This window comes from Bos indicus x Bos taurus, chromosome 25 (assembly GCF_003369695.1).
Source record: "Bos indicus x Bos taurus breed Angus x Brahman F1 hybrid chromosome 25, Bos_hybrid_MaternalHap_v2.0, whole genome shotgun sequence".
NCBI classification, from domain to species: domain Eukaryota; kingdom Metazoa; phylum Chordata; class Mammalia; order Artiodactyla; family Bovidae; genus Bos; species Bos indicus x Bos taurus.
In genome coordinates, this window is record NC_040100.1 from 32069399 (window position 1) to 32088004 (window position 18606).

At 42.9% G+C, this 18606-nt stretch overlaps 1 protein-coding gene across 2 annotated transcripts in view; it reads left to right on the forward strand.

Annotated features, from left to right (window-relative positions):
- ZC3H7A (zinc finger CCCH-type containing 7A) overlaps positions 1-16272 on the forward strand; it is a 38379-nt gene extending 22107 nt beyond the window's left edge. Inside the window, exons 13-23 of one of the 2 annotated variants that reach the window (XM_027528300.1) lie at positions 900-1061; positions 4308-4504; positions 4778-4878; positions 5526-5707; positions 6117-6193; positions 7120-7253; positions 7655-7760; positions 10266-10374; positions 12186-12319; positions 14121-14284; positions 15371-16272. In XM_027528300.1, coding sequence (XP_027384101.1) covers positions 900-1061; positions 4308-4504; positions 4778-4878; positions 5526-5707; positions 6117-6193; positions 7120-7253; positions 7655-7760; positions 10266-10374; positions 12186-12319; positions 14121-14284; positions 15371-15560 — 1556 coding nt within the window. In that variant the 3' untranslated portion in view covers positions 15561-16272. The remainder of the gene's footprint in view (positions 1-899; positions 1062-4307; positions 4505-4777; positions 4879-5525; positions 5708-6116; positions 6194-7119; positions 7254-7654; positions 7761-10265; positions 10375-12185; positions 12320-14120; positions 14285-15370) is intronic. The other variant, XM_027528302.1, reaches the window with a different exon arrangement.
- The last annotated feature ends 2334 nt before the right edge of the window (positions 16273-18606 follow it).

The following is an 18606-nucleotide window of genomic DNA, read 5'->3' on the forward strand; positions in this document are numbered from 1 at the left end:
GTCTAATAGGATAAGTCTCGGTTCTTCTTTGATATAATTTTATGTATAGAATCATTTGGAATAGAATATTGACCTGATTTTGAAAATTCTTTGTATTTTAAGTATATGTTTAAGAATGTGAACATTTTCAAATAGAGTGAGAATTAGAAAAAAAGCATTTTAAGACCAGCATGTGATACAGTGTTTGTGAAAATTAGAGTACTTTTTGTTGGGTTATTTCATATCTTTACCCCTAAGTCAAGTGATACAAACACAGTTTACTCTAAACGGGGCCCAAATTCATTTTCTTTCTTAGTTTATTTAAGCATATGCTTTACCTTCACTCAGTTGGTAAAGAATCCGCCTGCAATGCAGGAGATCCTGGTTCGATTCCTGGATTGGGAAGAACTGCTGGAGAAGGGATAGGCTACCCACTCCAGTATTCTTGGGCTTCCCTCATGGCTCAGCTGGTAAAGAATCCGCCTGCAATGTGGGAGACCTGGATTCGATCCCTGGGTTGGGAAGATCCCCTGGAGAAGGGAAAGGCTACCCACTCCAGTATCCTGGCCTGGAGAATTCATGGACTGTAGAGTCCATGGGGTCACAAAGAGTCGGACACGACTGAGCGACTTCCGCTTTCACTTTACCTTTAGAAGCCATTAGAATTCTTACTCTAATAATTAAATAAGGGTTATATCTTGGAGCACTGGTGTTTTTGTTCTGATTTTTGTGTTTTGTCTGACAGCACAAAAGACAAAAATTACTTTCCCTAGCTTGTTTATACTTGGGGGTAATGAAAGGACTTTTTCATGGGAATTTAATAATCATTATTCAGTTTCTCACATCTGCTTATAACTGTGCCTGTAAAATGAAATGATACTTCTTGTGCATGTGAACAATCCTTTTAATATCTTTTTCAGGCCCTAAGCTAATGGATTTCACTTATCATGCTAATTTAGACCATAAATGTAAGAAAGATATTTTAATTGGTAGGATAAAGAATGTAGAAGATAAGTCATGGAAAAAAATACGTCCAAGACCGACAAAAACAAATTATGAAGGACCTTATTATATATGTAAAGGTATGTGCTATAATTACTTAATTGGTGTACATGGCCTAGCTGAGAAACAATTTGCTACTTTTATTGCAGTGGTCCTAGTATTACTGTTACTAAAAATGTTTAGTTAACAGCAAATTCCTTGGTTTGAAAGATTAGTATTTTTTTGTATTATTTTTACCTTTGCTTTTAATTTGCTGTCTAGTGGGTGTTTTATAGTTATTTATTGAAATAGGGATTTTACCAGGTTTTAAAGAGAAAACTGTCTCAAACTTTGGGTTCTCTGACATAGTCTAAACAGAATCAGAACACTGAACTAAGGTTTTGATAATGTTACTCTTTTAATATATTTTTGAGAGAAACATAGTGTTTTCATTTTGTCAGACCGCTCCACCTAAATGAGCTTTCAGTCAATTAAGTTGCTCAGTCATGTCTGACTCTGCTACCCCATGGCCTACAGCACGCTAGGCTTCCCTGCCCATCACCAACTCCTGGAATTTGCTCAAACTCATGTCCACTGAGTCGGTGATGCCACCCAACCATCCCAACCTCTGTTGTCCCCTTTTCCTTCTGCCTTCAATCCTTTTCAGCATCAGGGTCTTTTCCAGTGAGTCAGTTCTTCACATTAGGTGGCCAAAGTATTGGAGCTTCAGCTTCAGCATCATTCCTTCTAATGAATATTCAGGAAATGAGCTTTGAATGTCCATAAATGATAGAATGGGAAAGACTAGAGATCTCTTCAAGAAAATTAGAGATACCAAGGGAACATTTCATGCAAAGATGGGCTCAATAAAGGACAGAAATGGTATGGACCTAACAGAAGCAGAAGATATTAAGAAAAGGTGGCAAGAATACACAGAAGAACTGTACAAAGAAGATCTTCATAACCCAGATAATCACGATAGTGTGATCATTCACCTAGAGCCAGACATCCTGGAATGTGAAGTCAAATGGGCCTTAGGAAGCATCACTATGAACAAAGCTAGTGGAGGTGATGGAATTCCAGTTGAGCTATTTCAAATCTTGAAAGATGATGCTGTGAAAGTGCTGCACTCAATATGCCAGCAAATTTGGAAAACTCAGCAGTGGCCACAGGACTGGAAAAGGTCAGTTTTCATTCCAATCCCAAAGAAAGGCAATGCCAAAGAATGCTCAAACTACCGCACAATTGCACTCATCTCACACGCTAGTAAAGTCATGCTCAAAATTCTCCAAGCCAGGCTTCAGCAATATGTGCACCGTGAACTTCCAGGTGTTCAAGCTTGTTTTAGAAAAGGCAGAGGAACCAGAGATCAAATTGCCAACATCCGTTGGATCATCGAAAAAGCAAGAGAGTTCCAGAAAAACATCTATTTATGTTTTATTGAATATGCCAGTAGTCAATTGGCATTTGACTGTGTGGATCACAATAAACTGTGGAAAATTTTGAAAGAGGTGGGAATACCAGACCATCTGATCTGCCTCTTGCGAAATCTGTATGCAGGTCAGGAAGCAACAGTTAGAACTGGACATGGAACAACAGACTGGTTCCAAATAGGAAAAAGAGTACATTAAGGCTGTATATTGTCACCCTGCTTATTTAACTTATATGCAGAGTACATCATGAGAAACTCTGGACTGGAAGAAGCACAAGCTGGAATCAAGATTGCCGGGAGAAATATCAATAACCTCAGATATGCAGATGATATCACGCTTATGGCAGAAAGTGAAGAAGAACTAAAGAGCCTGTTGATGAAAGTGAAAGAGGAGAGTGTAAAAGTTGGCTTAAAGCTCAACATTCAAAAAAAAAAAAAAAAAGCTCAACATTCAGTAAACAAAGATCATGGCATCTGGTCCCATCACTTCATGCCAAATACATGGAGAAACACTGGAAACAGTGTCAGACTTTATTTTGGGGGGCTCCAAAATCACTGCAGATGGTAATTGCAGCCATGAAATTAAAAGACATTTACTCCTTGGGAGAAAAGTTATAACCAACTTAGACAGCATTTTCAAAAGAAGAGACATTACTTTGCCAACAGAGGTCCATCTAGTCAAGGCTATGGTTTTTCCAGTGATCATGTATGGTTGTGAGAGTTGGGCTATAAAGAAAGCTGAGCGCTGAAGAATTGATGCTTTTGAACTGTGGTGCTGGAGAAGACTCTTAAGAGTCCCTTGGACTGCAAGGAGATCCAACCAGTCCATTCTGAAGGAAATCAGTCCTGAATATTCATTGGAAGCACTGATGTTGAAGCTGAAACTCCAATCCTTTGGCCACCTGATGTGAAGAGCTGATTCATTTGAAAAGACCCTGATGCTGGGAAAGATTGAAGGCAGGAGAAAGGGATGACACAGGATGAGGTGGTTGGATGGCATCACTGACTCAATGGACATGAGTTTGAGTAAACTCGGGGAGTTGGTGATGGACAGGGAGGGCTGGCGTGCTGCAGTCCATGGGGTCTCAAGGAGTTGGACACGACTGAGTGACTGAACTGAAATGATTTTTTAAACTTAAGTGGTGACCATGCAAACATCAGGGCTTTTTTTGCCCTGTCTGAAGTAAAAGTAATTTAGAATTGTGCTGCTATTTTTTGTTTGTTCGTTTGTTTGTTTTAAGAGTTAATACCATTGGAACTTCCCTGGTGGCTCAGATGGTAAAGAATCTCCCTGCAATGCGGGAGACCCAGGTTCAATCCTGGGGCAAGAAGATCCCCTGGAGAAGGGGATGTCTACCCACTCTGGTATTCTTGCCCTGAGAATTCCATGAGACTGGCAGGCTACAGGGTCGCAGAGTCAGACACAGCTGAGCAACTAACACTTTCATGCTTTCAATACACCATTCCTGCATAGTAATATGTGTACAGTGGTTTGAAGCTATCCATTAATTGTTACAAAAATTTAAACAGTGCCCTTAGTGTGTTTAATATTCATTGGTTTTGAAAACACAGTGGCCCATGTTTTAAATGTCTTTTAATTCCCTGTCTCCCCCCTAGTGTTTTTTTTTAAATTTTGTTTGAAAATCTATTATTTTTTTTTCCTTTTTCAGAGGATAGTTACTTTACAATGTTGCATTAGTTTCTGCTTTACAGCAAAGTGAATCAGCCACACGTATACATACATCCCTTCTTCCTTGGATTTTCCTCCCATTTAGGTCACCACAGAGCATTGAGTAGAATTCCCTGTGCTATACAGTCAGTTGTCATTAATTACCTGTTTTATTCATATTAGTATATGCATGCCAATCCCAATCTCTTAATCCATCCCACCTCTGTTAATTTCCTGTCTTTCTAGATGTTGCCGCTGAGGAGGAATGTAGATATTCAGGCCACTGCACATTTGCTTATTGCCAGGAGGAGATAGATGTCTGGACGCTGGAGCGGAAGGGGGCGTTCAGCAGAGAGGCTTTCTTTGGTGGCAATGGAAAGATCAGCTTTACCGTGTTCAGACTGTTCCAGGAGCATCTTGGAGAATTTATATTCCTTTGTGAGGTACTGTCTCCAAGTCTTCTTTCAACTGTGAAACAGGTGGTGGTTTCTGACCCAGTAGTATCAAGGGCTTCGCTCTGGTCCTGCTGTATGCTAAAGCATTTGCTTAGCAATGGTAGCCACTGTTACTATCCAAAAGAATAACATTAAGACATCCTATCTGCCGAGTGTTAATTGACATATGCTTGTAATGTGTAAGTATGAACGTCATCAGCATCACACAAAAGTTATCATCTTGTAATACATTTTTACGATAATTCTTCTTCTCTGTTTCAGAAATGTTTTGATCATAAGCCTAGAATGATAAGTAAAAGAAACAAAGATAATTCTACTTCTTGTTCTCATCCGGTTACAAAGCATGAATTTGAAGACAATAAGTATGTTGGTATTTTCTAATATTTTTAGACAATTAATCCTCTTTTTAGATCCCAATAAAACCAGAGTAGTATCTTCCCAGGCGTTCCCCTCTCCTTTTGTTGATTTGAAAGATGGTAACTATTTTTAAACGGCTAATAGGTTTTGCTTAGAATTTTTAAATGAATTATTAATATTTAATACAGAAAATCAATACTGATTTATAGCTTCTCATGACATGGATTTAGGTATTTTAATATAGCTTAATATAATTATCCTCTCCTCTCCCCAGTTAATCCTACACTTGCATACAGTGATTTGTTTTTTTCTGATAATGATTTAAAATGTATTTTCAGTCTAGAATTTTACATTTTGTATATGTATATGGGCTTCCTGGTAGCTCAGATGGTAAAAAATCCACCTGTAATGCAGGAGATGTGGGTTTGATCCCTGGATTGGGAAGATCTCCTGGAGAAGGGAATGACAACCCACTCTAGTATTCTTGCCTGAGTATCCCATAGATAAGAGCCTGGCGGGCTACAATTCATTGACTCGCAAAGAGTCAGACATGACTGAACGATTAAGCACACACACACACGTGTATATACATTTTTTAAAAAAACAAGCTATGGTAGAACAGTAGTAAAATGTCACTCTATTTTCCTCGTAGGTGCCTTGTCCACATTTTGCGAGAGACAACAGTAAAGTATTCCAAAATACGTTCTTTCCATGGCCAGTGTCAGCTTGATTTATGTCGACATGAGGTTCGATATGGCTGTTTAAGGGAAGACGAATGCTTTTATGCACATAGTCTTGTAGAACTGAAAGTCTGGATATTGCAAAATGAAACAGGTAGGTTTGTGCGAGATTGAGACAAGTCCCCTCAAGAGCATTCAGGGTTTACGAAAGGGTATCGAAGACCTTTCTCCATCAGTCTGGTGTGGCAGCACTGTAGATTTTATCCTGAGTCTTAAACCTGAGTCACTTCATCTTTCGAGTGGCCTATTTTGAATGTAGTCTCGTATAAGTAATTGCTGATACAAGTTCATGTATGCAGTACGGATCCGTAAGGAAGAAAGATTCTTCGGAAGGCACCAAGAGCTGTATTTGTAAAGATTCCATTTCAAAAGAGTAGTATGATATTCCTCCTTGGTGACAGATTATGCCAAATGGGGGTAAAGAATTGAGTCTGACTGTGCCTAGACAGGTGGCCTGGTATTGCGTTAAGATCCTTAAAAAAAAAGTCTTTGGCATTTCTCAGGTATCTCACATGATGATATTGCCCAGGAATCTAAACGATATTGGCAAAATTTGGAAGCAAACGTACCTGGAGCTCAGGTATGTTTTTCCTTTATCCTTTCTGCATTTGGGATCTTTTCTGGAATTGCCTGGTGGATGTTAGTAGTTGGCAGATGCAGTTTATACTTCCATACAATCCAGTAACTCTCTTGAGTTTATTGAGTTAAATGGGAAAAAAAATTGTATAAATGTGAAAAAAAAATTTCTGAATTTTAGTTGATTATCATTAAGATAAAAAACAAAAAACTAGGCATCTCATAGCACCTGCCAGGAATACAGGTTAGGGAATTCCCTGGTGGTCCAGTGGTTAGGACTCTGCGATTCCACTTCAGGGGCCATGGGTTTGATCCCTGGTCAGGAAACTAAGATCCTGCATAGCCAAAGAAGAAAAGAATATAGGGTACAATTTTCTCTAATTATTTTATCTTTTGGTCACACCACATAGCATGTAAGATCTTAGTGCCCCAACCTGAGATTGAATCCACATCCCCTGCAGTACAAAGTGCAGAGTCCTGACTACTGGACTCTCAGGGATGTTCCAGGATACAGTTTTCTTATTTAGTTTATTTGGCAAAACAGTTGGGTTCTTGGGCTGTGGGGATCCTCGGAGTAGGGGAGGTAGACGATGTAGTTTTGCTTACCACTTAGCCAGACTGCTTTATCCAGCCATCTTTCTTCCTTTCTCCCCACAAGTCCTAAACATTATCACCAGAGCTGGCTTTGCTAAATTGAGGTTTGGCATCTGTAATCTACTTTCATCATATTCTCTTATATTTGGGTAGAGAACTGGAGATTTAGTTATCAGATCGTATATATAGTGGTCAAATCATCAGACCAGACAAGAACAGAAGTTGCGTGCTGTTATATTAAAAAAAAATAATAGCTCACAGTTGTGCATGGTGAATGAATGTGTTCTCAGAAAATGGTTTTCTGTTCAATTAAAACTGATCTCTTAATTACTTAAGGTACTTGGCAATCAAATAATGCCTGGATCCCTTAATATGAAGATAAAATTCGTATGTGCTCAGTGTCTGAGAAATGGCCAAGTCATTGAACCAGACAAAAACAGAAAATATTGCAGTGCAAAAGCAAGGCATTCGTAAGTAGTGTGTGTGTGCAAAGAGTGCCTGTTTCTTTTCAGGGGCGTAAAATCGTACATATAAGAAAAAAGATTAAGGCTGTGAGGAGAGCAGAGGAAAGCAGACAATTTAGGAGTAATTGCAAACCAAAAGGAAAGAGATTTTTAGGCTTTAGTAGCTAAGAATTCAACAAAATTCAATAGTGTTTTTCCTGTATTTTACCATTTCCTTGTTTAGCATTCATAGGGAATGTCTGTCTATAAATATCAACAGGAAGTAAAATGACAGAATCATAAGGCATTTCTTTTAGAAGGGTTGAAAAAAAAATCTCTGGTCCCTTAGGTACAGACTTTGTACCTGCCCCTTTATATTATGCCTTTGCCAGTGTGTTTTTGTTTTTTCTGAACTCCATTTTTCTTAGGTGGACCAAAGATCGTCGTGCGATGAGAGTGATGTCTATTGAACGTAAGAAGTGGATGAACATCCGTCCTCTTCCCACAAAGAAACAAATGCCTTTACAGTTTGATGTACATACGTAATTTTTAAGCCACTTTTTTTTTTATTAGGCATTTCAAATCATTAGAAAGTAGTAGTAATTCAGATGGAAACTGGTGCCCTTTAAATGATGCTCGCCGTGTTACTAAATCTAAGCGGTCCTTTCGTTCTCCTTTCCCTTTGGTGTGTGTGGCTCTGGCGCAGTGTTTAGGCTGATTGGAATGAGTTACTTAGGAGACGTAGAAAATGAGCTAGAGAGAAGCGATGGTCTAGACTCAGCTTGTTTTCCAGATGGATGACTGTGAGCAAATGAGAGAGAATTTCATTGATTCCTCAGCTTTGCTATCAAACCCAAGACTTTCTGTATTATTAACTCTATTGATGAGTTTTTGGTGTGTTTTTTTTTTTTTTATCACGCCTGTTTCTTTTACTGAAGCAATGGATGCTCGCTAAAGGATACCTAATGTTACAGGATTTTCTTGAAGTAACCCAAGGGAAAAATGCTTCCTGTTAGAGCAACATGTTCCCCCAAAGCCCTTAGATTGAGAACACCAAACTGACTTACAAGGTGGCACGTTTCATCTTGGTCCCTCTGGTCCCCTACACGGTCGTCTGGGCAAAGCTTGGAACTGGCCTGACTTGCTTGTTCCCAAGAGAGGGTCTGGCGGGGTTATACCTGAGCTCAGGTGAGGGGCGCTTTCAGCCTCAGCAGAGGAAACATGGAGAGAGTCCTTTGCCCAGAGCAGCAGTGCAGATGCACTGCAGAGTCTCCACTGGCGATGCTCCTTCTCCAGACTGCCAAGGAGCTGAGGGAGAGGCGGGTCCATTTCCCATCACCCAGGGCACCTTGGAGTTCGTGAAACTTAACACAGGTTACAAGGCCAGTCTTTGAAGGAGGTGATGTGTTTGTGTTTCTCCACTGTGGTTTCAGCCTCATAGATACGGGTGATTTATTAGTGGGCTATAAAAAGAGAGGAGGAAGGCTTATTAGAACCAGTGATTATCTTGTGCTTCAGTAGATGGTGGAGATTATAGATGTACTCCTCAAAATTTTGCCAAAACAAAGACGACTGGGAACAGTTCTAGCTCATGAGGCAGCTGCCTAGAACCGCTGATTATTCTCTCATTGCAGATGCGATGTTCTACACTGCGTTTACAGGAACCCATTTCCTCTGTTTCCCTACCCCTCTAGATATTGCTAAGGGGTCCTTTTTCTAAAAGAAGAAATCATACTCTGCCTGTGTGTATGTGTGTAGGCAGTGTGGCGAGGCGGGGAGAGGATGGGCTTCAGGGTCTGCCCGAAGGGCCAGTTAGTTAGCCTCAGTTTGCTTATCTGTAAATGGGAATCATTGCATCCTAGGGAACATGGTGAGATGGTGTTGTGTAAAAACCCAGCACAGAGCGGCCTTCTCCTTTATCTTCTCTTCTCCCTGCTCCTTATCACTGAGCTTTGAAAGACAATGATCAGTGTCTACCTAGTAATACCTAAGTACTTCCTGGGGCTTGACTGGGAAAAGAAGATAAGAAAATCCATCACAAGAATGTTTTGTTGACTATTGACTTCCTGAAAAAAAATTGTAAAGGGGTTGGGGGGTCCCTGACTTTGGTTCAGAGGAGGAAAGGAGCAGTGTTTAGTGTTAACTGCTTCTTAATTTTTGGTGAAAGTCAATGCTAAGCCTTTACTGTTTTGTAAACTAATACATAGAGCCAGCTCTGTTGAATCACGGATAAACTAAGACAAGCTAACAGTGAGTTGTACCAGGATTCATGCTCCATAAAGACAAGCACGTTGATAATACTTAGGAATGAGCTCTAGGTGACAGTGGTGTTCCTCGTTCTTAATAGTCACGGGTCTTAGGGAAATCTGTGTTCTGCTGACTGCTATCACTTTATTTTTCCTATCAGTATCACTGTATTTACTCTGTAAAATAAAAATGCAAATAACCACAAGAGGTATTACTTGAATGCTGTATGACTGGATGGCCTGGTTAGTGGAGTAATTGTCTTCTGACACTGCAGAGATAGTGAATGATGGCTGAGATTAGCGGCCAGTGTCAGTGAGAAGAAAACATCGGAGGTTTTCTCTGACCTCATTTATTGGAGGCGTCTGCAGTTTCTTTCCTGCTTCCCAAGCGCTGACAAGGAGGTATCTTGGGTGTCAGGCAGAGGAGAGTAGCATATGTCATACTGAGGGGGCCAGAGACTTGCACCACAGAGATAAAGGGCTCTGCTGTGTTAAAAGCAGATACTCTGAATAAGTGAATCTGTTGACATTTTCTCATAAGAAAATGTTCCATATTCCAGTTCCATACTTATGCTCTTTTGAAAAGTTTTGAGACAGAAAGCTTGATATCATCTCATGTCTTTGAGGCTTATAGTCAATTTGAATAGGAGCAAATTAATCTCATTTAAAAATTGTATTATTCAGCATTAGCATGAATAATAATATTTATTTTGCTTACATGTAAAAATTAGGCAGTTTTACTCAGTGTACTCTGTCTTAAAGCATATTCATGTATTTTTTTTTTTTTATACAGCTGTGCAATCATATTGCTTCTGGGAAAAAATGTCAGTACATTGGAAACTGTTCTTTTGCTCACAGTCCTGAGGAACGAGAAGTGTGGACCTACATGAAGGAGAACGGGAGTAAGTTGATGATTAAGCATGGCCTCGACACCCACGGAATCCAGCTCGCCTGGAAGCCTCTTTCCTCCCTGTAAATTGCCAGCTTACAGGGAACACAGAAGGCAGTCTGTGCTGTAAACCATTATCTCATTTTATCAGTGAAGCAGAGTCTGACCACCAATCATGTTTGCTTAGGTCAAATTTGGATACAAAAACATAGGTCAGCATCCTCTGACATCATAGGCGTGTCCCTGAGTCACTGTCTGGGGAAGTTCATTCCTTCCACGAGTGCTCGGGTCAGATCACCTGCTCCTGTTTGAAGAGTCACCCCTGAATTCATCAGGTTGGAACTGGAGGTTTCTTCTGGGAACTCTTATGGGTAGAACAGGCCCAGACGCAAAGGCCCAAGGAGAGAATGTTTGTCTTGGTCAAGCATCAGTTTTACTGTGAGAGCCTTGGAAAGAAGCCTCAGGCAACCTTTCACTTCCGACCAGAAAAGGTTTTGCTACCAGGATCATTGTTCTTCAGTCTTAAGTAAACTGATCAAAATTTATGGATGGCTTAAGATCTGCAATCTGGGGATTTCAAGAACCAATCTGATTTAAGCACATCACCTACTGTATTTCAGCCATGTAAACATTCAGTGACTTGTGTGAGTGGGACTCCTTGCTTGGAGTGAGGACTTGAGCTTGGCCTTCCTGAAGGTATCCTTACAAATCAGGGCTCTTGCAGCAATTCCTGCTACCACTGGCCTGAAGGAAGAAGGATTTCCTATTTTATCTCTAATCTTAGCTGGAGATATATTGTTAGAAACACTTGAGCAGACAGTAGAGCCGGGTTTTGACCAGATCCTCATTTCCAGCTTTTTTTTTTTTTTAACTCAGTACCTCTCAGCTAGGAATGAATTTTGCCACCCACACGCCTCTCCCCTTGGGGACAGTTGGTAGCATCTGGACCTTTCTTATTGTTATGACTTGTGGGCCAGTGCTACTGGCAGCTGGTAGGCAGAGGCCAGGGAGATTGTTAAACATCGTACAGTGCACAAGGCTTATCCAGCCACAAGGAATTATCCGGCTCAGCACACAGGGGGGGCTGAGGCCGAGAAACCTTAGTTTTATCAGTGGATGGTAGTGCCAGATACACTTGTTCCTACTGTAAGCAGCAGCTTGCAGCCACAGCCCGGGACCTGGTCATCACCGTGCTGTTGTAAATTGCACCCCTGTGTGTCAGTCCCCTGGGACAGGAGCTGGCCTGACGGGGCCCCATCAGGGTCAGAATCTTGGTCCCTATGGTAGGTTTCTCACCTTTCTCAGTAAACAGTGAGGAGCTGTGTAAGTTGCCTGAGTGTTTACGGCACTGATAACGTGTGTTTGACGTGGGCCATTGTGAAGCCGTGGCTTTCCTTTTCAGCAATGCCCTTGAAATGGCTTCTGAATTTTATTTTTTGGCTGCACCATGCGGCATGTGGGATCTTAGTTCCCTGACCAGAGACCAAGCTTGTGTCCCCTGCAGTGGAAGCTCAGAATCTTAACCACTGGACCACCAGGGAAGTCTTGGGTTTCTGAATTTTAAACACCCACAAGGTGTCTTGCAAATCCAGGGAGGAGTTCATCAATCTTGAAAACTAATGTTTGTCTGTACCCTAACAGACCTGAATTTGGTTCTTACCCTGAGCGTCTGGAACTGGCCCGTCTCTCGTGCTTAATACATGATCAGTCTCTGTTTGCCTTTTGATTTTCTTTTGAAAATTATGCTGACTGATGCAAAAAGAGTGCATGCTTTAAATGGTGTCTTTAAATATTTGCCGCTGAAAGGAGTTCATTTTTCTGTAGTACAAGATATGGAGCAGTTTTATGAACTCTGGCTAAAGAGCCAAAAAAGTGAAAAAAGCGATGATGCAGCCAGTCAGTCCAGCAAAGAGAATGGAAAGCAAATCCACATGCCGACGGATTACGCGGAAGTTACTGTAAGTACCGCAGGTTGGTGCCTTTGCCTGTGCTTCCAGGCCTTTCTTTACTTCCCACCTTCTCCCAAACTTGGCTCCCTTGCTCCCAGCTGGCCTGCCCGCCTCCCAGTGTCTTCATCTTCTCTTTGCGCTGGCTCCTTTCTGTGAGTCTAAGCCTCTCTGTCCTAAAAACTCCTTTCCTGCCTCCTTTTTCTGACTCTGGAAGCAGGAGCTGGTGAGTCACTGGCCTGAGACCCTGGGTAGCTTACGGAATGCCTCTGTGAGGGAGACGCAAAGCGTGATGAGCCTGCGGGTGTATCCCGCGGCTGGGCCACGCAGGTGCTCAGGAACCGAGGGTTCCCCACCCCCAGCTGGGTTTCTGGATGGGATGCTCCTCCTTGTTTCTGGATGGGATGCTATGCAGCACGTGGGATCTTGGTTCCCCAGCCAAGGATTAAACCCATGCCCCCTGCACTGGAGTCTTAACCACTAGACCATCAGGGAACTGCCCACCTCGCCCCAGAGTCCTCGTGTTCCCTTACTGTCCTCCTGCAGTCTGGCCTCTGTCTCTGGGTTCCACCCCAGACATAAGTCACCTGCGGTGTTTCACTGGGCTTGCTTGTATCTTGGGCCGACCATCCCAAGTCAACTAATGTTAACAGTTTGCCGTGTTTGCTTCTGTTAGGTAAATAAAATGTCACAGATGAGGTTGGAACCCCAGTTGTCACCCTTCCCAGAGGGATCAGGTCCAGTGTGTCTTTTTCCAGGCCGTGTCTCCATATCTTGGACTGTCTATTCCTAATCTGTAGTTCTGCCCAGCGTGGTGTTTTAAACTGACACAGACATGTGCGTTAACTCTGCTCCTTGTTTCCAGTTTTGTTTTTTTAGCCTCTCTCTGAATTGAATCAGTCAGACCCAGGTCAGGGACATGTCTCTGCTCACGATAAGCCCTGTGGACTCTGCCCTCTCTGCCCAGGCTCAGCGCCGATTGCCTTGCCACCTAAAGTACTGCTGGGGTTTCCAGAGCAGGGTCACCCCAGCTTGCTGGGTCGTGAGAGTCACTGTGACCCTGTTCTCTCCGCCCCCTTACCCCTGCCCCCCGGCACCGCCTAGCATGTGAGATCCTGGTTCCCCTGCCAGGGATCAAATCCACATCCCCTGCATTGGAAGCACAGAGTCATGACCACTGCACTGCCAGGGAAGTCCCTCTGTAAACCTGTTCTTACCCAGCGTCACACAGGATTCTGACACAGGGCACTTGGGAAGTGCTGTTCAAACACCGCACACTTGCATCTGTGGCAGCACAGGGTTCCTAATACAGTTCGCGGGTCTGTGCCCCCGGGGTGGCGTTTTCCCAGCATGGGTACTTCCCTGGCCCCTGGCACACGTCCTGGCCCGCAGTAGGGGCTCAGTTCATGTGCAAGAGTGGAGTTGTTACTCCTTGTTCTTGCACAGCAGGCGAACCCTGGGCTTTCGCATCCTCTCTGATTTTCCTCATGGTATTTATCCTCCCCGGGACCCTGGTTTGAACCTGGCCCCCCATCCTCCCGACAAGACACCCTTGTTGGCACACCGGCTTCTTGCTAGAGAGTGCCTGGACCCCCGGCCCAGCTCATTGCCCCGGTTCTCTGCTTCCTATGTGCTGGGGGCACCCTCAGCCCATCTCTCCCAGCTACCCCTGCTGGCAGGGCTCCCCAGGAATAGAATGTGGGCCTTAGGTGGAGTTGTTTTTAGTCAATCTGGGGCCTGAACACGGGTGACCCATCAGGAGCCCCCCCGGACAGCAGCTGCTGACGCGACTCCTGTCTTCCGTGCGCTGCAGGTGGACTTTCACTGCTGGATGTGCGGGAAGAACTGCAACAGTGAGAAGCAGTGGCAGGGCCACATCTCCTCCGAGAAGCACAAAGAGAAGGTCTTCCACACTGAGGATGACCAGTACTGCTGGCAGCACCGCTTTCCAACGGGGTATTTTAGTATTTGTGATAGGTACGTGGGTCTCTGTAGCTTCCCACGTGAACTTTGCTGGTCTGGCTTGAGTTCCACAGTCATTGTATCAGTAGACAGGGTGCAGGCTAAATCACTTCTGTTGTCAGACTCTGTGCGACCCCATGGACTGTAGCCCTCCAGGTTCCTCTGTCCATGGGATTCTCCAGGCAAGAATACTGGAGTGGGTTGCCATTTCCTTCTCCAGGGGATCTTCTGACCCAGGAATTGAACCCACATCACTCACCTCTCCTGCACTGGCAGGCAGGTTCTTTGCCACTGAGAGCTACCTGGGATGCAGTAGACATGGTACCTGGGTGGCAAAGTCTTCTAATCCTGGATGTTGGCATCTGAGCTCAGAGTTTTAGTTGCTCCTTGAACATTTCCTTCACTCACCTGAGTTACCTGAAAAGATTTACTAGTTTGCCCGTACTGGAGTGCAACATCTTAAGATAACCAAACAGAGAAGGAAGTTCATTCAGGCCTGCCCAGATGATCTCTGAGCTGGCAGTGAGGATTCTCTGACTCTTCACAACCATCTTTTCGTAGTAGATGGTCATCACTTTTGAAACTGCCTTTGAATTATATTCCAAGTGTCAATCTGGAACTTTCTCAGGTCAGATGGAAGTAGTATTAATAGTATCACTCTTTTAAGTATAGTTAGAAAATTTTTCATTGAAAAGCTAGGTAATTTTGAATTGCTCCTTATTTTGTTGTTGGCCATTCCTATTTGATTTCCCAGTTTAGATCCATGTGATATGTAGAATTATTGAAGATTATTTTCTACTTCCCGTCCCCTCTGATTTTCTTTCTACTGCATTAGGAAGGAGTGGAGTGTTTTTTTCCCCAGCAATCAGTCCTTTTCATTAACTAATGCATTTAAATAGTTTAAGGTACTCATTTCTGCCAAGACAATAAAATACTCATTTTTATTATACTCCAATATAAAAGTATTAAAAATACTCATTTTTCTAGGATTATGAATTTGAGCTAAAAGTTTAACACAAACCATAAAGGTAGTGAAGAGCACATTTTAAAGATTGTTCTAAACAATGAGTGGACACTTACCAAGCTGACTTTTCCTAACAGGTATATGAATGGTACCTGCACGGAAGGAAGCAGCTGTAAATTTGCACACGGCAACGCTGAACTTCATGAATGGGAAGAGAGAAGAGACGCCCTAAAGATGAAGCTCAACAAAGCACGAAAAGATCACTTAATTGCCCCCAATGATAATGACTTTGGAAAATATAGTTTTTTGTTTAAAGATTTAAACTAATATGCTGGCTTTTATGTATGTTACCTAATCAGGGCATTGACCAGAAAAATTGAAAGTGTTGTAAGGCACGTAGCAGAGGAGCTGCAGGTTTCCTGCTTGTATTGGCGTCTCTCGTCCCTCCTGAGCAGCAACCCACAGTAGGTAGGAAAACGGGCTGTTGGACAGGTCTGGCCAGGCTCTTAGGGCGTCACATGGCGAAGTGACCGCTGCCGGTTGCCATCTGTTGAACAGACTTTTGGATGAATTGTGTTTGGGAAGAGGTGATGTCCAGGCCGACTCCTTGAGTTGGTCCTTCAGATAAGAACCATGATGGTGAGAGAGAAACCCTGTACTAGGATCAGAACACATGATGAATGAATTCTTCACGCGTTTTTAAGAGGAACGCATTTGTCTAATAAAGTTCGCTACTTATCTGTACGTAGGTTGCTAAAAAGGATTTTCTTAACTCAGATTTTAAGCCAAATAACCATTTAACACTAGTATATGTTAAATGGGGTATTTTTCTGTATTTGTATGTTTCACTATAATAAGGGAACTGAGGATAATGTGCATTGAGACTATTTTGAAAAATAATCAGTTGACTCAAATTTTATTTCTTGGTCTTTTGCTGTTTAAATGATGATTTTGAAAGATTACACTTGTACTGTTGGTATTGCGTAGTGTATGGACCAATATTGCCTGTAATAAAGATTTTATATATAGATGTCTTTCATTTTGTGGTATGGTCCTTGCCTCACAAAGAATTGTTAAAACTGGGTCCTAAAACCACAAGGTTAGATCTTTTTTTTTCTGGGCCTTCCATGCAGCTTGTGGGATCCCAGTTCCCCAACCAGCGATCGAACCTGGGCCCTTGGCAGTGGAAACATGAAATCCTAACCATTGGATCGCCAGGGAATTCCCTAGATTTTTTTAAAAACACTTTTCTTTAAGCAATCAATGACAGAAAGTAAATGAGAGGGACACGGCAGCAACTGCCTCCTGTCTCACTCTCCTGCGATTCGGGTTGCTAAAAGGCTTCTCTTATTGACCGACATGCTAACCCCTCTGGGAACTCTTCTGTGTTTCATTGAGATGAACACTCAGCAAGGGGACGCATGGTCAGCTAGGACGTGGGCTGTGGGACTCCGCAGAGATAGCCGTCGAGCGAGATGCGCTCGATAGGGTCGTTGTGGTTGTTGAAAGACCGCTGAAGATATGGTCAGCACAGAGACAAAGGCACCGTTGTCGTTCTGCTAAGTCTCCCTAGTCTGACGGCCTTCATGACGTTTTTCTTCTCCATCCTTCCAGACTTCTTTTGTGCTCTTTCCAGGGAGAATAGATGTTAAAAAAAGATATCTCTGCTGTTCTGTTTCAACCTGCAGTTTAAAAAGTTGGTTGTTTTAACCTTGGAAATCTAGGCTTGAAACCTAGTTTGGAATCCTCTGACTGGTCAAGAGGAGAATTTTTTTTTATTTTCACACCCCACCTCAAAATTTTCTGTGCCTCGGCTCTCTTGCAGTTCTCTGTGCTCTGAACCATCTTTGCAGTAAATCCCACTTCTGCCTAAGTCGTCCAGTTTGTTGCTCTGGTTTCCACCTAAGAACCCTGCAGGCCACAGCCTTGGTCTCAGCAGCAGGATTTACAGTCGTTCAGTCACTAAGTCATATCTTAATCTGCGACCCCATGGACTGCAGTGCTCCAGGCTCCCTTGTCCTTCACTGTCTGACAAAGTTTGCCCAGAACTGAGTCGGTGATGCTCTCTAACCATCTCACCCTCTGCTGCCCCCTTCTCTTTGACTTTCTTTTCCAGCATCAAGGTTTTTGCCAATGAGTCAGCTTTTTGCATCAGGTGGCCAAAATATTGAAGCTTCAGCATCAGTCCTTCCAGCATCAGTGAATATTCAGCATCAGGAAATCAGTCTAATTACTCCATGATGAAGTCACATCCCCATCCCAGAAATGAAGAGAAGAGAGTAGTATTGGGGTGAGGAGAGGGAAGGAAAATAAGGTATAAAAGAGCAAAACTGCAGTACTAACAGCATTGGAAACTAATAAATTGATGTGTCTCCTTGGACAGGTTGACCTGCCTATCTCCTCCAGAGTGGATTTTTTGTTTGTTTCAATGTTTAACAAATGGAGATACAATTTTAAAACCCCCAAATGTTACCATTTTAAAGTAGAAATCCATGGTTTTAGTAGAATCCAAATGTGCTACAATTGCCACAATGAAAAAGTGTTTTACTCCTTGAAAATAAAACCCATACCCTAGTCTACCAGCTCCCTCTGATTTTCAAGCTGTAGGTGACCACTAATCTGTTTTCCTTCTTATTTAAAAAAAAAAATGTTATTTATTTGGCTGTGCCAGGTTGTGCCATGTGGGATCTAGGTTCCCTGACCAGGGATTGAACCCAGGCTCCCTGCATCTTGAGCTCAGAGTCTTGTCTAGGGTTGTCCTAGACAAGGACAGGGCAGTCCCTAATCTGCTTTCTGCCTGTGCTGGACATTGCATGTAAGTGGACTTATAGAATATGTGGCCTTTTCTGACGCTTCTTTTACTGAGTGTAATGTTTAAGAGGGCAGCAGAGGATGAGATGATTGGATGGTATCACTGACGCAATGGACATGAGTTTGAGCAAACTCCGGGAGATAGTGAGGGACAGGGAAGCCTGGCTTGCTGCAGTCTGTGGAGGGCATGACTTAGTGACTGAACAATAACAGTGTTTTCAAGGTTCATCTACACTGGGGCATGTTATCAGTATTTCATTCCTTGTAAGTGCTGAATAATCCTTCATTTTGCAGATCTGTTACGTTTTGTTTACCCATTCCTCTGCTGATGGGCATTCAGCTTGTTCCCTCCTTTGGACTCCTGTGAATAGGAACATTCATGTGTAAGTTGTGTTGGCCACAATGAGCTGGTCCCATCAGTCCTGAAGAGGTGTCAGGAGGTGGTAGGTAGATTTTCCTCTGCCCAGTTCTCCCGCCCAGGTTGGACGTGCCTGGACAGTAGGCCGGGGCTGGAAGTGCTCACCCCTCTCCATCATCCTCACCCTTCTTGGGTCTGCTCTTT